This window comes from Cebidichthys violaceus, unplaced genomic scaffold (genome assembly GCF_023349555.1).
Source record: "Cebidichthys violaceus isolate CVI_PGR_0920_01 unplaced genomic scaffold, fCebVio1.0.p SCAF_11, whole genome shotgun sequence".
NCBI lineage: Eukaryota > Metazoa > Chordata > Actinopteri > Perciformes > Stichaeidae > Cebidichthys > Cebidichthys violaceus.
The window spans coordinates 2,826,433-2,848,452 of NW_027176274.1; the positions used below are offsets into that span (position 1 = coordinate 2,826,433).

At 46.4% G+C, this 22,020-nt stretch overlaps 3 protein-coding genes across 3 annotated transcripts; 2 read left to right on the forward strand and 1 right to left on the reverse strand.

Moving 5' to 3' along the window:
* Nucleotides 1-1,520: 1,520 nt before the first annotated feature.
* znf654 (zinc finger protein 654) lies at nucleotides 1,521-10,856 on the forward strand. Its single transcript, XM_068737482.1, has 12 exons — nucleotides 1,521-1,649; nucleotides 2,546-2,691; nucleotides 3,069-3,150; nucleotides 3,431-3,566; nucleotides 4,145-4,347; nucleotides 4,468-4,604; nucleotides 4,831-4,972; nucleotides 5,106-5,390; nucleotides 5,495-6,661; nucleotides 7,519-8,279; nucleotides 8,387-9,447; nucleotides 9,528-10,856. Exons 1-12 carry the CDS (start codon nucleotides 1,524-1,526, stop codon nucleotides 9,530-9,532), a joined length of 4,251 nt encoding a protein of 1,416 aa, XP_068593583.1. The 5' UTR covers nucleotides 1,521-1,523; the 3' UTR covers nucleotides 9,533-10,856.
* Nucleotides 10,857-13,289: 2,433 nt separating this feature from the next.
* Nucleotides 13,290-19,475, reverse strand: zgc:152951 (uncharacterized protein LOC569013 homolog). The gene is given in 12 exon segments (XM_068737496.1): nucleotides 13,290-13,600; nucleotides 14,279-14,349; nucleotides 14,352-14,421; nucleotides 14,528-14,617; nucleotides 14,732-14,869; nucleotides 15,028-15,225; nucleotides 15,359-15,432; nucleotides 16,252-16,437; nucleotides 16,642-16,794; nucleotides 17,991-18,108; nucleotides 18,238-18,477; nucleotides 19,329-19,475. Coding segments are annotated over 11 exon segments (1,467 nt in total). The 5' UTR covers nucleotides 19,329-19,475; the 3' UTR covers nucleotides 13,290-13,471.
* Nucleotides 19,476-19,911: 436 nt separating this feature from the next.
* cunh3orf38 (chromosome unknown C3orf38 homolog) lies at nucleotides 19,912-21,783 on the forward strand. The gene is made up of 4 exons (XM_068734439.1): nucleotides 19,912-20,087; nucleotides 20,207-20,382; nucleotides 20,588-20,820; nucleotides 20,976-21,783. The coding sequence occupies exons 1-4, from the start codon at nucleotides 19,961-19,963 to the stop codon at nucleotides 21,337-21,339; spliced, it is 900 nt and encodes a 299-aa protein (XP_068590540.1). The 5' UTR covers nucleotides 19,912-19,960; the 3' UTR covers nucleotides 21,340-21,783.
* Nucleotides 21,784-22,020: the final 237 nt, after the last annotated feature.

Here is a 22,020-nt window from a genome sequence, read left to right on the forward strand (position 1 = left end):
TCATAACATGCATGATAACTCACTGATGAGCATTATGTGTAAATTAACATTAATAGGATACACTGCAACCCCGCGTTTCAGTCTGCCGACTGTTAAATAGTTCAAGATATTTTTCATATTCTGATATGATGACGCCCCCTTGTGGCTGTCAGAAAGACTGCATGAACTGCATCTCCTTCACAGCTTCAACCTTAAAGGCTTCAACACAGAGATTCATGAATCTGGAAATATGGAATTGTTTATTTGGCCTCATCAATTAAATAAATAAAAGTAATGAAATTAAAAAAAAATCTGCATTCATGTGTCACATAGACTATGTTTCATGGGAAATATATTTTATTTAAAAAATAAACAAAAAATATTCTAAAAGAGAACATAAAATCAGAAACTAATTGAATTCACTTTGGTCTATTTGGGTTTGCCCAGCAATTCCCATCAAAGCCTCTTCTTTTACTCCTGTCTTATCAACCTCATGACCATCATGTCCGAATGCTGTTGACTCTTTTGAGAATGAGGAAAGCGAATGATCCCTCCTTCATCAAGGCACCACGTTTGGGGAAAAGCCTACAACCAGCGGGCGTCACGAGCAACAACGTTGAAAACATGGGGCTTCCCGTTCTTGTCTATTGCTCACTGTGTTCACTGGAACACATGAGAACTTTACTACATTCAGCACCAGTCAAAGCGTTCTCTCTCTCTCCTATGTGGCAAAAGAGAAGAAGATACCTCTCGCTGAATCAGCCAGGCCCTAAAAAAAAAAAAAAGTGGTTAATGTATTCAATGGTGAAAGGTTCCCAGGTAGTCAAAATGACCTGGCCCAGCTCCGGCCTAAACTCGGCTCTCCTCGGGATGAATGACGCCCCAGAGTCGGGCCAAATACACCGGCCTAATTCCAGCTGCCGACACTGGGTTATTGCCCCAAATCCCTCCTCCCCAACAGTACATCACATGGACTATAGTTCAATGTTAGTGAGGAGGCATTTGGGGGCAATGCTGGTTATGCAATATTACTGGTTATGTTACCAGTAATATTTCAATTGACATCAATTTCAGAGACATTATTTAAAAAATGACTCATTAGAGAGAGCTTTGAAAACCCTCTTTCACAGAAGAACACTATAATGCAAAAGTCAAACTTTCATCTCCTCTATATAGTTTGTTCAAATGTTTCCAAACTTGCTGTACACCTTTTACTTGAACATGTATTTGACTATAACTATGCCTGCTTGTAAATTCTACCGGAAAGCCTTTCCTTAAAACAATAATCAATATGACAATAGCCCACTAATCTGATCAGTGTAAAAGTACTCTCACAGACCAAATCAACCATTTCTTCTAAAAACGTAACTGCCACGAATAAAAAATGAACTCAAGTTTGCACAATGTAGTATCGTCAATCTTGACGATCGCTGTAATTACGGGGTTGCCAGGTTGGTTGCGTTTTGTCGTGGGGGGGGGGGGATACGAGGACGCTACCTTTCAAACCTGGCAACTTTGACTATGCGCTGGATACAGCAGACAGTATGGCGGACAGCGAAAGTGATTTGGAAACAGACGGGCTTGAATCAGCCCTGGACACGTTGTGCGACAGACATTGCAGCAACGAGTCGTCTCTGAAGAGCAAAGCCTATTGCTCTGAGTTCTGTGAGGTATGCCGCTCTCTATTGAGTAAAATGGTCTCCGTAGTCGCCGTCTGTTTATTGCTAACGCTACTAGCGTTGCTAGCTAACGTTAGTGGCCAGACCATGTAGCGTTGTGTTTTGGCGTCATTGCGAAGCTACGACTCTGTACAGCCCGTCTTAAACACAACATACATGATTATTAAAATGAAGAGAGGTATACACTGTACTCCTGGCTAGGTAACTTGATGCAGTAGGCTACCCGAGTTCCTCTAAATAGGCCTATCCGATGTATGATATAGCTTAGCTAGTTAGCTTTGTAGCTAACGTTAACTTAAGGCAGTAAAGTTAAGCTTATTAACGGTATGAGGTTAACATAGGTCTACCAACAAGCTGTATTTATCTTAACTATTGGTTATTATTAAAACTTTGTTTTAACATTTAAGGGAAACACTAGGTTTCATAGCCTGTTATCAAATTCCAGTTAAGATTAAAAGCCAGGTCAGGCAACTTAAAGCTAAATAATAAAACGTTACTAAGCGAACTTTGTGTAAACCTGTGAACTCATCGTGTGCTGACGTCTTGCATCAGTGTGATGTCAGCCTTGTTTATGAGATATAACGTCAGCTTAGTTATCTACTCCCGTATTCCATCTACATTACTACACTCCTCCACAATCACGGTTTGTCCCACCTCTCCTCGAGGTTCTCTTTCTATGGAGATGTGGGAGTTAAAGCGTGACAACTGAACTCCACAACAGTACAAGATGTCACACTGCAGTTCAACCAACACCGCTCTGAATGTCCCGACATGACTTGTATTTATTCTGAAGGCAGCTATTCATTCGGCCCGCTTTAGTGTTAAAAGATCTGTGGCGATCAATTGAAATGTATTCCATGTTTTTCCCCTGTGTTCTTCCTGCCCAGTTGGTGGAGGAGTACACGGGACAATGGCAGGTTCCTCTCCCTCAGCTGAAGGTGCTGCGGACCGCGCTCTGCAGCTTCACCAAAGCCACCGCTGCCTTCCCCGATGACTGTCAGCACATCCACTATGTTCTCAGCAGTATGGCCTTGTGAGTACTTTGCCACATGCAATGGGAGACGGTGTTTGTGGATGTTTACATGGGGCTAAATGAAGCTCATGATACGAGTTTTACGTTGGATATGCATCCTGGTGATCTAAAACTAAACCATATACCGCAGTGAACACGGCAGCCTTGTTTTCTTGCGTCCCACAGCAATAGCACACTAATGTTGTCTTTTCTGCCCATGTTTGGAGCTACAGTTAAAACGCTTTTCGCTCGGATTAGCTGTTAAGTATTGGTCATTATATACTCTTTTGATAGCACTTGTATAGAAAGTGACTGCTACGTGTTTTTGTACAGATAACGATATACTTCCTGTGGGATGTGTTTTTTGGCAAACTAACGTTCCTCTCATTGTCTCGCAGGAGCTTTTTTGAACTGATGCTGTTTTTCAGCAAGGAAGAATTTGTGGAAGAGCCTTTGAAAGACATTCTGGATTCCTTTCAGGTGACAAACACTGACGCGCCGTTCTCTTATGCACACTTTTCATTACACCCAGTTGTGAGTGTTTCCTAGAAGTTACCGGCACCCAGCCGAGAGCCAGTGTTACCTCAATGTGTGTGTGTGTGTGTGTGTGTGCTACTGCTACTCTATCCATAGACATGTGATTGATTTAGTATGTAATTATGAACCAACACATCTTAAAAGTCATTGTTGTGATCGCTCATTTCACAAAAAGGTTTTTTGTTCTTATAGAAAACGTCTTTCTCTTTACTGCTCTTTGCAGGAGTGCCACTCTCAGCTCCTGAGGCACAGGAACGTCTACCTTCAGCATGTGAAGCTGATCATCAAAACAGGAGGCCCGTGGGAGAATCTAGTGCTGCAAGGAGTCCTGAAAGAGGCGGACTTACCAATGAAAGAAGGTAGGCTCGCCCCACTCCTGTGAGCGGACTTGCTATTGATCAGGTTGTGTCCGCAACCGACGTCATCGGTTTAACAGAACGGTAGAAGAGGAGAGCTGAGTGCACACACACACACACACACACACACACACACACACACACACACACACACACACACACACACACACACACACACACACAGCAGTTGGGTTGCGGGTTGTATCACATGCTTGCCTTCCTGTCTATCATTCACATCTCACTATCATACCATCAGTTTCAGCTGAGTTCAGCTGTCTAGGCTTGCCATTTACAGTGTTTGGTAAAAGCTACAGGCAATTCTAATGCCGTGTCCAGTTCCTCCTAAAAAATGTATTTCAAATGACAAAATATTTCATCAAAACTAGGAGCTGATTATAAGCTGTTACAATACGTCGATCCCTTCAGCATCGTATCAGAGAATTACAAAACTGAAGGGCCAGTGAAGAACATCAGTGTTATTATTCTGCATTACTCCAGCCAACACCTTTATGTAAATACCCTTATATTAGTGACTCATGTAACCCCCCCCCCCCCCCCCCCCCCCCCTTCTCTCCTTGCAGTTGAGGACTACTTAAGCTCAGAGTTGCCGGTGTTCTTCGAGCTGCGGATCCGCTACCTGCGAGCCTGTGAGCGAATGCAAGAGGCGATGGCCCTGGCTAAAAGCTGCCTGGAAAATCGCGAGGCCGGAAAGCATCTGTACTTCCATCAGGCCTACCTGACCTGCCTCTACAAGGCCTCGCTGCATGAGCACCTTCACAAGGAGGTAGGCGACAAAGAGTGGCAAAGGATGTGAGGCGTCACGGAGCTTTAGAGATGAAACGTATTTAGTATTTGGAGTGTATTTTTATGCATGCGTGTGCCTCTACGTATCTCCGTTCCACAGATGGCAGAGATAGACGGCCGCGATGCCGTGGAGATCATCTGCAACACGGAGAGCGTTGAAAAAGACGAGCTTCTGTTGTCGCTGTGTAAAGCTTTCCTCACGCAGCAGCTACACAACGGAGACATGTACTACATCTGGTAAGAATCACCGTCACACGAACACGTCATCGGACCTTCCTCCTCAGTGTTCACGGCTGACGTTGCTTACAGGTCATGTCATGTACCCAGCGTTTGCACAATAGTAAGGGGAGCCGTTGTCTAGATGCTCAGTGTCGCATCCCCTCTGTTAACTTAGGAATAAGAAACCGTTGTCATCAAAACGTATTACTGACGTCTTTGGCTTGTTCTCCGCTGCCTCTTGCAGGGACCTGGTGTTCGTCTGGAGCAGGTTGCACCTCAGGGCCCATCCCTCCAGACACGGTTTCCTGGCCGAGTGCTTGCAGTTGGCTTCTTCCGCTACTAACGTCAGAGCCATCTTCCCCTTCATCAAGCTGGTCACCGCAGAGGTGCGACCGAAGTCGCGGCATCTTCTTTTTCCATGTCGTGTTTCTCACAACACATTTATATATTTCGCTAAAAATCCACGGCTTCATCGAGTCAAGAATAAACATGTTTTTTTTTTTGTTTGTTTTTGGCCAGCTGGGGGTTGAAGGGGTCCAGGTGTGTGTGGAGCTTTGTGCCAGGGCCTTGCAGCTGGATGACATGCAGGCCGACGGCGTCACCCGGTCCCTCGTCTGCAAGACCATCGCCTTCCTGCTGCCTCACGACCTGGAGATCTGTCGGGCGTGTGCCCTGCTGGTCTTCTGCCAGGAGCGCACCCTGGACGCTTACCGAACCGTCTGCCTGCTTTACATGCACCCTGACCAGGAGCCGCACCCCCACAACAGCCCCGTCCGGACCAACGTCCGCTTCCATATTCTGCAGGTCGGCGGTGGTGGAGAGGAGGACGTGTGATCTGATGTAACGACATATTTGGATGTATTAGCATTCTGATTTATTCCTAAGATTTTTTCTCTTCGTTGTTCTAGATGCTGAAGGAGCGCCTGTGTTTTGACCCGGAGTTCTGGAACCTCCTGACCCTCCGGACCCACTGCTTGGGGTTGATGAGTGATAAGGTCATGAAGGCTGCTGTTCTCAGTGAGATGAAGGAGGAAGAGGAGAAGGAATACGAGGAGGAGGAGGAGGAGGAGGAGGAGAAGGAAAACAGCGAAGAGCTGTTAATAAATACGTACGTAAATGACTCGAGCGCTCGAGGTTTGAATTCCTGCCAGCGAGAGACCGAAAAGTGTGTCGACCCGTCAAACAATCCTCTTCTGAAGAGGAGGAAATGGAGGAAAAGCCTACGAAGGAGAAACCGATCGACGTCTGACGACGAGGCCGACCGCGGCGACGATCCGGAGTTCAAATACAACCTCAAATCCTCCTACGGCATCAAGCCGGTGTATTCACTAAGACGCATTCACGGCAACATTGAAAATGCAGCTATTGTAAAAGCCCCGCTGAACCGCAAGAGGGAATACTTGTCCAGATGTGTGAAGAGCCAAATTTTGAAAAGGAAGGGTCGGAAGAAAAGATGGCTGCAGGGTCTGCCGAGGCTGGAGCAGCTGCAGACGGTCAAAGAGAAGAAGGTCACGGTTATAGAGAAGAAAGTCACGGGTAAAGGGAAGAAACGGGGACGCAAGCCTTCACAGAAACTGGAATTCTCCTACCCTGAAAACGAAGTCCCCCTCACTGAGGAAGAGTCTGGCTTTGAGGACATAACTGACACGGAAGACAGAGAGCCGGACATGCCTCACCTGGAGAACGAACTTGAACAAAAGAGTGAACAGGAAGAGAACCAATTTGAGCAGATGGATAATCTAGAGAGGGAAAGCGAACTGGAGAAACAACCCGACTTGCTCTCCGGTAGCAGTCCCGACGAACAAACCCAAAAGGAATCTCGAGCGCAGATCTGTGAAGCTCTCCCCGACGAGCGTCGAGCCGCCGCCGCTCCTCCTTCCATCGAAGCTGATCCCGAGCTCGACGGGCCGCCCTTAGAGTTACTGGATTGTCCAATAGAAGTGCTGCACAGCTACTCTCTCAAATCCAAGAAGCCCGACGGCGAGCAACCGGAATCCTCGGCGCAATATGAGGTGAATGGCGGCACGGGACAGGAGCCCCGACCCACAGCGGAAACGGAGGCGTCGAACACTGAGGTCAGTCGTTTCTGTAATTTACCCTCCTTCATAAATACTGGGCGCATATATTCCAAATGAATGTATCTTTATCTTGTCTTACACCAGGGGTGGGCAATTATTTTTTCCATGGGGCCACATGAGAAACAGAAAATATTGTGGAGGGCCAGGCCAAAAGGCTGAACTCAATTCTGCATAATATTGATTGTATTTCTTTATAAAAGCAGTATATAGCATTGTTTTGACAAGCTGGTGAGACTGGTAAGAGTACTGCATGTTATGATTAAGCAATGAAAAACCGAGGTTGCCTTAAAAAAAAAAGTCATTTATTCAATACATTTTCCCAAAACAATGGTAAACAAAAACAGTAAAAGAAACATTTTGAAAAAAATCAACCAGAAACACCAAAACAAACAAACAAAATGTGAAAGTTTTTACCATTTGTGACTCATTTTTATTAGTGATAATTTTCAGGCACATTCACCCCAAAACACATTTTGAGTTCCATATACTGTTGGAAAGAGGTTCTTAGCTTTCTAAAGACAACACAATATTGTCTTTGCACTCCAAATAGTAAGCAAGATACATCATATTATAACGATTGTCACTGAACTGTGATTTTGAGAGTCCACGCATGAGGTAAAATTAGAAAAATATGTTTATTTTTTAATTTCCAATCAACCTCACACGGGCCGGTGAAAGTCAACCAAAGGGCCGTACAATGCCCAGCCCTGTCTTACACTGTACTGCAGTGGAATGCTTGTGTGTCCACGCAGTCTTTTGAGGAATACATAAACAAGGGAACAGAAAGACATGGCTATTTGATATTCTGCTGAACATGTAGCACTTATTTCGGTGGTGTGTCGTCTCTTCTCCAGGGGAAAGCCAAGAGAACGTGGAAGGACAGAGTACTCCGCACTCAACAATACTCCCACCTGATGCACCACTGCAAGCTCTGCCACAAAGACTATAAAGGCTTGAACGTTATGAGGCACGCTCTCTCGCACCTTAAGAGCAGGAAACTGAAATGTATACTCTGTGGAAAACGCTTCAAACAGCTCCCCTTCGCCAAAAAGCACATTCTGGACCACATCGACGTGATGAGCAAGCAGAAACCCCCCGATAAGGATAAGGAGCCGTGCGCCGAGGACAGTCCGGCCGCTAACGGAGTAGCGCACAATGTGAAGTCTCCGAACGAAAACCCGACTTCCGTTACCGTCGAGGAAGCTCCCGAGCCGAAACCCGGCGGCAAAACTAAAGTGTCGAGCCTCAAGAGGGAAGATCGAATCATCAGGAACCTCCGCACGCTCATCAAGAAGACCTCCGTGCTTCACAAGAAGTGCAAGAACCCCGACGCGAAGATCTTCAAGCTGGCGGAATTCAAGGACGAGCAGGTGGTCATCAAAGACGGCGTGGTGGTCGTGAGAGACCCGTCCGTGACGGAGGAGGAGAAGCCGGCGGGAGAAAACGGCTTCGGCGTGGACACCTATCACCTGTGCCCCTCAGAGTCCTGTGATCGAGTGTTCCTGAGGGTTAGCACCACGCTGACAAAGCACGCTATTAAATGCCACATCAGCGAAGAGAAGGTGCTGGAGAAGACGTTTGTGTGGGCCAAACACAAGTGCACCCTGTGCCTCAGGTAAGAGTATATCAGGCATCAAACACTTCTTCATTTCGTCTCGCTAAAGACCGAAAGCTACATCTTTGAAAGGTTGTCATTGGGCTCACTGTGCTTTCCTCCAACAGGCAGATCCAGTTCCTCCAGCACTACAAGGACCACATGAAGCTCCACGACACCGCTCTCCAGCACTTCTGCTACCACCTGGAGTGCGGCCAGCGCTTCTCGACGCTGCAGGATTTAAAGGACCACGTCAACACCCACCAGCCCTTCAGACCTCAGTGTTCAGTCACGGACTGCGAGAAGCTGTTCGCGAACTTTCAAGGTCTCTACGACCACGAGTGGAGACACTACATCCCGGCGCCTCAGCGAGAGGAACTGGAGGTGGGACCCAGCAGACAGATGAAGCAAAACCCAGAAGCTCCGTGGAAGCAGAGAGTGAAGGTCGAAGATATCTGGCTTCAGAGTAAAAAGGGGCAGAGAGAAAGTCCGGGTCCGGATCGCGCCGAGGCCTCTAATCACGAGGGTTTCAGCGAAATGAGCGAAACCGGAGACCAGCCTGGAGAAGTAAATGTCCCAGACGGTACTCGAGACCCGTCTAGACCTCCTAATTGTTCAGAGAACACAGTCGGTCGTGAGCCCGCAGACGACCGCCAAGTCAACGGTCATGAGGACGAGACGAGACACAAACTGTCTACCGGCGCTGCTACGGCAACTCCAAGTAAGAGCTGTCGAAAAAGAACGCCCGTCGAGTGGGACCCGTTGAACGTCCGAGACCTCGAGGATCTGTCCACTTTGGCCGAGGGAGTGCAGAAGACGCTGGGGGAGCCGCACATAACCGAGCACAAAACCTTCAAACCCGAAGATCCCGCGTACGCGACGTTCGTCAAAGCGCCCTTCATCCGGCCGCCGCCGTCCACCTACCTGGATGAGTCGCGGCTCTCGATGCGCAAGAGGCGGTCCAACGACGAGGTCGCTCCTCGGAAAAACATCTACTGGAGCAACAAGAAGAACAAGGAGCTGGTCCCAGAGAAGCAGCAGCAGCCGGTGGATGACGGGGCCTCTGTGCAGAAGATCAGACATCGCTGTGACAAATGTCTTTCCTCCTTCAGCGCCGTAGAAGAACTACAGAAGCACCAAGCGCTCAACACCTGCTCCTCACTGTTTGGCTTCGATTCAGACGATGAAAGTAAGTGTGCTCGATGCACGGACTGCAACGCGTCTGCATTTCTAACACTGGATAATCAACTTGTTTCTTCTCTTTCTCAGGTTAGTGGTGAGAGGAGCGGTGACCTGACTCAGGTCAAGCATTCTAGATAACGGAACACTGGAACCCTTTCCTTCTCCTCCCACACAGTACTACATACACAACACTTTGTGAACAAAGGGGAAACGTGCCAAAATGCTTCATTTTAGGATTTGTTTGTCTCTTAATTAAATTGAGAGAACCTCTTTTTTTTTTTTTGGATATAATTTTGAGCTAAAACTAATTGTTCCTCAAAACGTCATCAGTGTGTCGAGAAGGTAAAACAAACACAAATCTGTGAGGAATATATATATATATATATATATATATTTAATGTGTGATGAATCAATATTTATTTACCTTTTCAATCATTGGTTATAAAAAACACAAAAAACTAAATAATTTAGTTTTCTCACCAAATTTTTAAAAGTAACACGGAGGAATGAATCATGTCTGAAGACTCTTCCGTTAGCACCGCCTTAGAGTCCGTGTTCCTGTTCGAGCACAGGAGGACCGTTTCTATTCAACGACAAACATTTGATGAATCACTAAGCCGTGGTTAAGTTATAGTAACACATGGTAACTGAAATAAGTATTCTCACTACGACCTAGTGACACTAACGACTTCTCTTTTTAGATCAAGTGGAGATACATCTCTTACATCGATTGGAAGCCTCTGATTTTTTATTTTTGGGACAAAAGTTACCCAAATTTCTTTTACCGTCTAAATCATGTATTTTGGTAATAAACGGGCTGTTATTTGTCTTCTCACACTCCCTTAGGGACTTCTTCAACATCTGGTTCTTCCAGCTGTGTTTGTGCAACATTATGCCAAAATGGCTCCAGCTCATGATTTCTAAAGTCCCGTCTGATTTTTCTCGTTTACATGCAGTGTATCAAAAACAGTCCTCGCACTGTATGAAGTCATTTTGACTGGTGCAAAGATGAGCTCAGTGTGTGTGTGTGTTGCCTTCTCTGTTTAGCATGTCTGTTTAAAATAATGTCGTCTTCCTAATGAATCGTGCACATCCCCGGAGCGTTGGTCTCTTCTGGTCCTCGGACCGCTAAGAGGAGTCTCAGCTGAACTGGTGTGGGCTGCTGTTCTGGTTTGCTTCTCGTTGACTAGTCGTCTGGTCTGGGTGACAACAGGAATCGCGTCTTTAAGCTGTGACCAAAAATGTCTGAAACCATATAAATCTGCCTTCATACCGTCACACTCTCGTTCTCTACAGTACAGAAACGATTCATTGCATTTGTGCCAAGACCTGATCCCAGAGTTCAGACTGGTTCAGACACACAGTACACCCGTCATTCAGTGCCAGTTCACTTTACACTTTTCCTTTGATTACTCCGCGTCCTGTCGATATGTAGAATATCTGTTGTGTTTATACTTTTGAGATGGTTGATCTGTTTTAATAACTTTTAATGTAACGTTTTTACGGGACTGCACACTTAAACCTGCTTTTATTTATATGTACAAATGTTAATATATTGGATTTGTAAAAGGTATTGATGATTCCCTATCTATTTTTCTTAAAGAAAGTGTTTGAATAAACAAATTAAACTAAAAGTCTGTTGTTGCCGATAATTATGGTATTGGTTAATATTTCGTGTGTGTGTGTGAGAGAGAGAGAGTGTGAGTGAGAGAGTGTGAGTGAGAGAGAGTGTGAGAGCGAGAGTGAGAGAGAGTGAGTGTGAGCGAGAGAGTGTGAGAGCGAGAGTGAGACTATGAGTGTGAGTGAGTGAGAGAGTGTGAGTGAGAGAGAGAGAGTGTGAGAGCGAGTGTGAGTGAGAGAGAGAGAGTGTGAGAGAGAGAGTTGCATGCAATGAGAGAACACAGTAAGAGAGACAGCAGACAAATGTATTTTATTTTAGTTCAGCATTGCATATTTACCATTCATAAACATATTGCTTTATTGTTAACTCCAAGGAAAGAGGAAAATAGAATATTAGAATTGCTCATTTAAAAAACTTTTTGCATCACGTGTTCCTGATACACGAGGTAATGTAGTACAGGGATCAACGGAGGTAAACGGAACCCTTTCCTTCTGTCCATTTCATCCCACAACACGTCTCCCTTTAGACTCACTGTCAACAGAAGTAAAGCCGAACGTCCTCCGTCTGCTTTAAGACGGAGGACGTTCGTCTCTGAATCGTCTCATTGGGAGGACGAGTGTTGAGGGACGACTACTTGTTACGGCTGAGCTCAGAGACAAAGCAGCGGCTCCTGCTACGGGCCGCCATTCAAACGCACTCCAGTTTGAACACATGCTTATTTGACCCTCACGATGTGGTGCCGCTTCTAGCTTCAGGACAAATAAACTTGACGGTTACAGTTGTGGATATGGACTGTGCGGACCGTGTTGAGTGCATCGATGACGTGAAGCCACTCAATGTTTCTACTCGCGTCTTCTTTTGACCTGAGATAAGAAAATCCTTAAAAATGATGGAAACAGAGGCAGGAGAACAAAGGGTTTCTCTGATAAACACTATAATCATATACAGTCTTTAGATGAAGCGGATGTGTGCTCCGCTTCAGTTGTTTTGAAGAAAAAAAAAAAAGGAAGTCTTACAAACTTTTAAGGTCGGGTAAAACGGATTTAGTGAAATTCAATGACGGAAACAGAAATGAAAGCGGTCCTGTACAGTTGTGGTAAGCCTGTGTAAAAACACACCTAACACCAAAACAACTGCTGACTAATCAACACGTGAGCTGCTACGTCTAACTCCTCACTACTGAAGAAAAACATAATGATGTGTTCAGTTCACGCAGACACACAGAAAGGAAGAACAAATATGTCTCAACGGCATTCAAAATCTGGTGATAAACATGCAAAGAGAGTCAGGGATGTAGATCTGATACAAATGTTGATAATAAATATTCCTTTATAAAACATCAGTAGCTCTTTTCCAATTGAAAATGGAAGACCTGGATCAAAAAGAGGGCGAACAACCGTGAAGTCTGAGCATTAAAAACACAAAGCTGGGGGGCGGGGCCTAGAGGATACACCACCCCCCCCCCTCCCCCCATATAGCCACTGCACCACAACACAGTTCCAGTCCAACCTGTGGCTATCGAAGTGACAGTAGCAGCACCTAACGGGATCCTGTTTGAAATGAAGAAGATCTTAATACCTGGGTCACAGATGCTTTAAAAAAGCAATCTACACTCTTTAAATCTGGCTTTTTTTAAATTTAAGATGGACTAGCTCTGTGGAGACGCCGCAGCCCCGCTAAACACGAATGAGTAGCAAGTGCAAAAGGGTTTCGGTATGGCTCGTCAAAAGGCAGCGCGTTCGTACCGTCTCTGACTTAATGCTCCACGTTAAAAAAATAAATAAATAAAAATAAAAAAACAGCCCGACGGATGTCGTACTGGACCGAGAGGACCGCGACAATCCAGGACCCCTGAGTTGTTAGAGATTAGGACTGGAGAGCGTGGAAGAGTGATTTTATAATCGCTATAAAAAGAATGCCATCGGTTAGCTCCGTGTTCATTTTACTCTGAAAATAAATAGGGAAATGTTCAGGCGTCGACATTTTACAAGTCAATAAACACACTTGATGTGCGTCTCATCCTGGCAGTTTAGCTGCTGCAGGTAAAGCGTTTTCAGTGTGCAATTGTCCTTTACGACGGCCGTCCAATAAAAGTTGAGTGTGAAACCGGTATACAGCTTCCCGTCACAGGGATCGTGTGCGTTCGGCGAGACCTTAAAGCTAGAATAAGCCTCCAAGAGAAGTGTGAGTCGATTGGTACGGTGCAAAATGTGCCCGCCCCCCCCCCCCCCCCCCCCCCCCCCCACTTGATTTACAGTTTGTATTGCATAAAAACCAATTCGCATGGTTGAGGACCAGTGGATCATCATCATCACCAACCTGGTTTCTAAGTAGATGCAGCTCAGTAGAAAGCGGACAGATGCAGAGAGACAGAGCGTATGGCTGGACGTGAACGCGCTGCAGCACATGCTCAGCGGGAACTGTTGGAGCTCCAGTCGTAAGGGAGGAAGCTGACTTTGGTCTTCCCGGAGGAAAGGACCCCCTGCAGGCTGGTCTTCTTCGGAGAGTCCCCCATGTGCTCCACCACCCACGTCAGCAGCTACCAGAGAGAGAGAGACAGAGACAGAGACAGAGAGAGACAGAGAGAAAGAGACAGAGAGAGAGACAGAGAGAGAGAGACAGAGAGAGGAGAGAGAGAGAGAGAGAGAGACAGAGACAGAGAGAAAGAGACAGAGAGAGAGACAGAGAGAGAGAGACAGAGACAGAGACAGAGAGAGAGAGAGAGAGAGAAAGAGACAGAGAGAGAAAGAGACAGAGACAGAGACAGAGAGAGACAGAGAGAAAGAGAAGAGACAGAGAGAGAGACAGAGAGAGACAGAGAGACAGAGACAGAGAGAGACAGAGACAGAGAGACAGAGACAGAGAGAGACAGAGACAGAGAGAAAGAGAAAGAGAAGAGACAGAGAGAGACAGAGACAGAGAGAGACAGAGAGAGAGAGAGAGATTTGTCATTGTTAATCATGTGACATGAAGTAGATTAATCATGTACTGGGCTTAATTAAAGTACGTTTTTCTTAAGAATTTACAATTTAGGATCATTTCAACTTCGGCATTTTTATAATGACTACTTTTACTTTTTGCGCTGGTATATTAATAAATATAAACGAATGCAGGACGGTATTTTTTTTAACACCGTAGCATCGCTACCGAAGTAAACGATCGGAATACGTCTTTCGCTAACAAGACCACCGGGTTGGTAATTGGGAGTCAAAACTACCTTCTCATCAGTTCCTCCAAAGTCAGCTTTGTACCACTTGAATATCTGACTGAGTCGCACTTCTCTTTTCCAGAATCCACCAGACAGGCGTCGTCGTTCTCCAGGAAGGCCTCCGCCGCTGTGCGGAGCTGGCTGTCAATGTCCTGATAGGGGTCGAGTAGATCAGAACCATTCAGCCTCTCCTTAACAGTCACCAAGTATGTTGCAGACCCACAATAAACCCCGTCGGTATGTTTGACACCTGCTTACCTGCGGGGTGTACGTTTTAATCGGCGGGCAGCCCTTCGCGCCGCAGTTCAAGGCAAAGTGAATGAGGGGCTCCGCGTCCGGAAGGGCCACCTGGAGGACAAACGAGGGAGTTTTGGAATTCAACGTGACTTATTTGGCATTCAAAACGTGCCGTTGGTGAATCGGTGAAACGCTCAGCGGCGATCGGACAGAACGTCTGAGTACTTGTAGTCGCGGGTCTGTTTTGGAGAAGGGCCTCAGAAGCTGTGCGACGCCTTTTCTGTTCCCTCTCAGGACTCCGTTCTCGATGTCCTGAAGCGTGAACACCTCTCCTCCAATCAGGTAGCTCACATAGTTGAAGAACTAGAAAACGGGACAGGACAAAGAAATATTCTTTATGCGATTGAAGACTGTTAACAGACAGTGCATAAAGAAAGCAGGACATGCGGTTGATGGCTTCAAGGGGTTCCAGGAACACCCGTCATGGACTCTAGTGGGACTGGAATGTGGTAAGGACCTACTCTGTATCTCTGCCACATGTTGGTGGGGGCCCCCAGGCGTAGGTACCCGTGGATGACCAAGGCGTTGTAGATGTTGATGAAGAAGGCCAGCTTCTCCTCCCGACTCAGGGAAAGCAGCTCCACCCTCTGCAGCTGAATGGCGAGCTCGCAGTAACGCTCGAAGGCGGGGTTCGCCGACATGCCCTCGTAGTCCACGGACTGCGGGGGGGGGGGGGGGGGGGGGGGGGGGGGGGGGGGGGGGGCTTCGTTTAGTTTAGTCGCAGCAGTAAGATCATGCAGTACAACAACGAGACAACAGGGGGGGCGTACAGACGAACGACGAGGACGTTACCTTGCCATCAGCGGAGAGATGCTCAGAGAACAGTTTCAGGATCAACTCCCGTACGATCAAAGAGAGTTCAGCAGCTGAGAGAGAGAGAGAGAGAGAGAGAGAGAGAGAGAGAGAGAGAGAGAGAGAGAGAGAGAGAGAGAGAGAGAGAGAGAGTTAATGTTTGACCACATCTACTGGTGAGACGAACCAACATCTGGGTGTTAAGAGCAGCTGTGTTAGCATAGCCCCAGAACCAGAGAGCGTTGCTGATCAATCCCAGAGAGAGAAAACAGCCAAAGCGCAGTAAACACCGAAGCGCAGATTATGATCCCCTCTGCGGCGTACGCCACGGGTTAGCTTGTTAGTTAGCCTCCAGAGGTGCGCGACATTCAGGTAGAGATGGAACACAGAGCCGGGCAATACGTCTCACCACCGCCACACAGAGAGAAACGCTTGAGAAATAAATGAAAATCGGTCAGAAGATGACGCCAAAACCTGCAGAAAAGGAAACATGTTTTTTTGGTTTTTTTTTAAATAGGGCTTCAGTGATAGATATTTACAGGCCGTTTCTTTCATTTCTTCAGTTGCTAAAAGAATCAAGAAGTTTTCAGGACCCATTTAAAAAAAAGCAGGTTTAGTGCACTGATGGAGTGATTTACTTTTCGTCTATCAGAGGCCATATAACAGATATATCACCAAGTCCTACTTCAGTTCTTCCCACCGCTAAGCTCACTGACATAATATACAGACCCAAGCAAAAACCCAGGAGGGTCCTCGTATGACCAAGGCAGCAGCAGAGAGAGGACAGAGGTTAGAGAGCATCGCGGGGGGGGGGGGACGACACACCAGTCAGCGTGAACCTGGAAGGAAACGTGCGCAACGTCTCCAAAAGCCCGCTCCGTGTCCTGACCTACCCGGGATGGGACTGCAGGCTGCCGTCTGTCCTGCGTTGAGGGCTGAGTGAGGGTCGTCCTCCAGCAGCCTGTACAGAGAGTCTTTCCCTTCTCCAAAAGCGCCATCCTGCTGCCCAACGCCTCGGATACTGACCATGTACTTCTTCTGCAACAGTGCTTGGCCAGTACTACAGGCCTCGGCCCTGGCTGGCACACACACACACACACACACACACACACATATACGGCCACACAGTCAGCGTCGACAGATCTGGATGTGACTGTGCTTTGTATGAATCTGGGCACTTTGAGACAGTTCGATGATCTTTTTCCAGATCTAATAACGGCCACAAAAATCTAGAAATGGACACAACGGTGAAAGCGTCACTGCAGGTCTGCAGCCTCACTTACCCATGCCCTTCTCTTTCTGCAGCCAGTCGACCAGTTGATCGGACGAGAAGCTCTTTTTGTACAATGTCAGTCCCCTCCTATGAGCGGCAATCACATTGCCGTGTTTGAGGTCCTGTACCAGGTCTGCGAACTCATCCCTCTCACACACAAACTCTGCGAGGGCAGGAATGTGCCAAAGCCACACACACGGACAAACACACACACACACACACACACACACACACACACACACATGTTCACACCCGTGTGTAGGAAGGAATATGTGCAGGGTAGTGTGTGTGTGTGTGTGTGTGTGTGTGTGTGTGTGTGTGTGTGTGTGTGTGTGTGTGTGTGTGTGTGTGTGTGTGTGTGTGACAAAAGGAAAAAGAAGCACTTGAGTTAAGATTAAGGTCATAGGTGCTCTGGAAGAAGGACCAAGCAACACATTGTTTAACTCATGAGCACAGATGACCAGAAAATAACATTCATTTAGTTTCCATTTTAACGAACGTGTTTAAGGGATAGAAGATCATTCAAACGCTGGTCAACATGGAATATTGGGTCTTTAAGGCATCTCTTAGTGTGTGTTTACCGCATTAGCATTGGGCTGTACAGTATGGAGCTAAATCCAGGTCAAAAGTTTTGATCGTTTGAAAAAAAAAAGAAAAATTTGAACCTGCAAGTCCAAGTTGTGGCCTTGAACATTGAAAAATACAGCAATGTATTAAAAATAAAAATAAGTGAATGAAAAGGTTTTTTTGGGTTGAATATAATTTTTGATTCAGTTCTGGAATTTTTTTGAATACATTTTCTTTCTTTTTTTTCAGTTTCATATATATTTTGATAATTGAGGTCTTATATTTGTCAGTTTCAGATTTTATATTTTCAGATTCGGTTTCAAATCTTTTTTTCACTTTCAGATCGTTTTTTTTTTCAGTTCAGACTTTTGACCCTGATCTAGCGTGGGGGGGGGGGGGGGGGGGGGGGGGGGGGGGGGCGTGGCATCAACTGAGAGGGGCGTGGCATCATGAGTGACAGCATCACAAAGAAGGCTGAGGACCTTCCTCAACAACGTTGCCTTCAGGTAACGTGGGCACCACGAGGATTATGATTGAACACTTTCCATACACCATATTCACGTGAAAGCAGAGGGGATACACTGTGAGCGTCAGCTATCCTGAAGGAGACTTCAGAGGGAACCAGCTCCTGGTTCGATTAGTCTCTCTCCCCTATACCCAGGCCGGACGACCCATTTGCACGTCAGGACCGCTACGAGCTTCCACCGGAGTTTCCTCTGGCTTCGCCCTGCCCAGGCATATTTCACCATCTTTCTAACTATCGCACAAACTCACGCTCAATAACTCCCTCACCTCCATCAGTCTCCCCAGCCATGTCCTCTGCTTGAGTCTCCTCTGGCAGTGGTGGAGCGTCTGCTGGAAGAGGCTCTTTCTTCACCAGATTCACCAACCGTTGAAGCTCCTCGGGAGCCTGAGGGAGTGAAGCAGATCAAGCACACATTTAAAAAAAAAACAAAAAAAAAACGACATTACACTAAGTTTTGCAAGCGTTTCGATGAGGAAGTAGTATCTTTAGGTCGTTTCCCCCACTCCTTCTCACCAGTTTCTGCAGGTCATCGTTGCCCCCGACATGAACGTTGTTAAAGAAGATCTGAGGGACCGAGCTGCGTCCCGTCAGCTCCTTCACCCTGGCTCTCAGCTCCGGATGCCTTCCCACGTCCACGTCGCACACCGGGACTCCCAAGCGGCCGAGGGTGGCTTTGGCCTGCACGCAGTGTGGGCAGCCCTGGATAGAGTAGACCGTCACCCGGCCCAGAGTACTGCTCTTGAACTCCTCCATCTGCAGCAGGGACGGGACGACAACAGGCCCAACAGTTTGAGGCTTTAGCCGTCCAGAGAGAAGCGGCTGAGCTTTTTTTCCTACTTCTGATTATGTTGATCTCATAGAGAGAAATATTAAGCTTTGGTCACAATGCTGAAGGTATCGTTCTGCACTTTGAATGCTATCTTACACTAGTTTAGAGCGGTGTTATTTAAGTCCTTTATAACTTCTATTGAGGCGATTATTACAAGTTGAGGAACTATATTTACCTGATTTGGGGAAATAACTGGTGCAATTTCCCCTCAGCTCATTTCACATGTCCTCGTGTTGAAAGCAGACTAAGTTATGTGAAATGTTAGCCAATGACAGTTCCTCATTCGTTGTGACACAGCTGAAGGCCAGCAGTCAGTCAATATTAGTCTCGCGGCTCATCACAGGGCTAAATCAAACCACACCTCATGATAAAAGTAGGTCCAAAGGTAAACAGTTGTCCTGATTTGTCAACAGTTTGGCGGTTCATCATGGAGTAATGCTAAGGCTACAGTGTCAGAGAGGACATTACAATTCAGACACACTTGTTAGTTACATTTTAAAGGGGCGTGCCGTCAAGCGAGGCTGACTTTATATTAAATTCACAAAGTTATTTATGGAGTTCGGCAACAGAATAACATTGTATGATTGTTACAATAACTGAACAGCAACATACACGACAAAAAAAAACCTCATCAACAATTATAAAATCAGTTACTTTAACAGTTAAGTGACATAAGAGTAGCACTTATTTAACGTTAACTGTAAACAAGCTAAACGGTGGAATGGCGTTTAAGAAGCTACTGTGGATACGTTAGCAAATGATAACAGGACGTTACCTTTCAGCGATGGACTCCCTTGGCTTTAATTCGGCAGTAACGTTACAAGTCTAAATCGCACAGCTGCTCCCCCTCAGTCCTGTTAATCAAAACATATTTGTTGATAAATAAGTTATGTGTAACTCTGAAAAGGTCGCTTATCTTGCAGGTAAATTACCCAGCTGCACTGGCGGTACATCCTCATTGCGCATGCTAGCCGTGGATATATAGCTGCTCTAGTTAAGCTAGCTATCTTGTCTCATGATGCCTTCAAGTGCTCCTTGTAAACGCACCTGACGAACAGAATCTCTATTGCCACTACAGGACTCTGTGTTGCAGAATGACAATACATGATCATTGAATCCCTAATCACTTAAACGTTTGTAGCTTGTTTCCTTACAAACAATGTATTGGTAACACACATGTATTGCAATTTATAGGTAAAAGGTGGTCATTACGTATGTCATCTAGCGACAGTATTAATTCCTATAGCCATAAACGCAGCTTCAAGTCTTGCCGGATATAACGTTAGCTAAGGTTTCGTGCGGAATGTTTTGCCACTAATACGTGTTCCTACACGGACACATTTCCAGTCGGACGCGAATGGACGATCTTTGGAAAGAAGAGGGATTTTTTGTTTTGCGGTGTCGAAAATGCCAGGCCTGTCAGCAACAGAGCGCGCTGGATGTACTAAGATACTGAAGTTAATGTCAACGGGCCACTTACTCTCACTCAGCGACACAGTCACGAATAAGATGATAGTGGTGGAAAACATTACAGGTATCGTATGCTTTCGATCTTTACAAGTTAGCAAGGAGCAAGTTAGATAGCATCCATCTTTTTTTTTTAATAACTTCACATCTGCCTAAAGGATGTGGTGTGTCCATCTGTTTATACAGAGGCTACGGAAACAATCCTCTCCTTCACTAAAAATGCCGAGGAGCTCCTGAAAAGGAAGAAGGTTCATCGCGACCTCGTATTCAAGTACCTGGCCAAAGAGGGTGTGGCGATGCCCCCGAACAGCGAGAAACACCAGCTGGTGAGAAGGACGCTGGAGCTGTGGTCGTCTGGGAAGGTAAGCACAGGAGGCCAGGTGCGTTATGTGTTGACATGGTTGAATATTTGGAGGTATCGTTTAGGTAAGATGGTGGTACGTCATTAGGATGTCAATAACGAGGTGTTGACAGCATGTGTTGCTGGAACACGTCTGCGAAAAAGTACTCAAGGCTTGATTTGACAATGTATTTGAGTACACCAACAACCTTCTCATTTCTTTTAAGGATGACAAAAGCCTTCCAGGACAGACGGATGAGACTAGACGGAGACCGACCACAGGGACGGTGTCCACAGAGGTGAAGGCCGAGGCGGGCTTTGACCCACTTGTACTCGGCCAGCAGTTCTGCCAGTGGTTCTTCCAGCTGTTAAACAGTCACAACCCCTCGCTGGGCCAGCCGCCGCAGGACTGGGGACCGCAACACTTCTGGCCAGATGTGAAGCTGCGCCTCCTCTCCAGGTAAGAACGCCCTTAACGGTAAAGGGACTTGAAATGAAGCCGCTGGTGACGTGTGGTTGTTAGCTTCTCTGGGTTTTGGATCAGTTATGTGTCCGGGGCCAGGACTTGGCTGCACACCGAGCCGTGCCAAACCGAGCCGTGTCTCTCTTTCTCAGAGCTGGCAGCGAACAGATGGAGGATTTCCTGGGGGCTGAGCTGGTTAGCCTTCGTCTGCTTGCCTTGACCAGGGATGAGCGCCTCCTCCTCAGTCCCAACCTGCAGCCTCATGGCCTCAGGACGCTGGCCTCCCCGCACGGCCTGGTGCTGGTGGCCGTAGCTGGGACCATCCACAGAGACGAAGCCTGTCTGGGCATTTTTGAGCAAATATTTGGCCTCATCAGCTCCCCGCTGGAGAAGAACAGCTGGAAGATCAAGTTTGTCAACCTGAAGATCAGAGGGCAGGATGCTCTGGGCGGGACAGAGATGGTAGCGCCTGCCTTGAGTTACAACTCAACAGAATTGCAGCTTCTATGCAGTTGATGACACTTTATATTATTTACCCAGAGAATGTTTGAGTATGCTCTCTCTTTACTCATCTGACTTGCCCAAACACGTTCATCCAGCGCGTTGTTTTCAGAGATCAGGACCTGGCAACTTGTACTGGACACGCCCCCTCTCCTACCTTATTTTTAATGTGTCGAGATGTACAGGTAGGTGGAGGTCTATTAGTTATTTGCACTTAACTGATGTAACATAAAGACACGACAAAGCTTGAGAAAAGGTTCCCTTTATTGTTTACTACTTTCCAGAAAAGTCTCAGCCGCTTCCTGTTGTGGGAATCTGTCGCTTCAAATATTCTGCACCTTGATGCAAAGTTTAGCTTTCTCCATCCTGTGCCTTTTATATCAGACGTTTAAAATGTAAATACAGACGTGGATGTGGTTTTGTAAATATGTATCATATTAAATATAAATATTATATTAACCTATGTGTGTACTTGTACTCTGTTATGACAAGGTCACTACTAGCAAACAGAATGAACATTGTGTGTTTTTCATGTGACGCCGCAAAGTCAATTATAATTTTGAAGATAATCCGAGATCGCTGAGCTTTCATGGGTTGAACCCATGATGTTTAAAGATGTGACTGATTAGTATTGTGTCGAACAAGCTCACAAACTGAGCGTCATGCAACGGTCTGTTGTGTCCTGATGGCTGCAGG

What these genes read in the sequence shown, in the direction of transcription:
- znf654 (XM_068737482.1), top strand. Translation starts at nt 1,524, where the DNA reads ATGGCGGACAGCGAAAGTGATTTGGAAACAGACGGGCTTGAATCAGCC. An exon ending in ACATTCTGGATTCCTTTCAG is followed by an intron (nt 3,151 to 3,430) that starts GTGACAAACACT and finishes TGCTCTTTGCAG; the next exon opens with GAGTGCCACTCTCAGCTCCT. An exon ending in TCAAGCTGGTCACCGCAGAG is followed by an intron (nt 4,973 to 5,105) that starts GTGCGACCGAAG and finishes GTTTTTGGCCAG; the next exon opens with CTGGGGGTTGAAGGGGTCCA.
- cunh3orf38 (XM_068734439.1), top strand. Translation starts at nt 19,961, where the DNA reads ATGCCAGGCCTGTCAGCAACAGAGCGCGCTGGATGTACTAAGATACTG. An exon ending in AGCTGTGGTCGTCTGGGAAG is followed by an intron (nt 20,383 to 20,587) that starts GTAAGCACAGGA and finishes ATTTCTTTTAAG; the next exon opens with GATGACAAAAGCCTTCCAGG. An exon ending in AAGCTGCGCCTCCTCTCCAG is followed by an intron (nt 20,821 to 20,975) that starts GTAAGAACGCCC and finishes TCTCTTTCTCAG; the next exon opens with AGCTGGCAGCGAACAGATGG.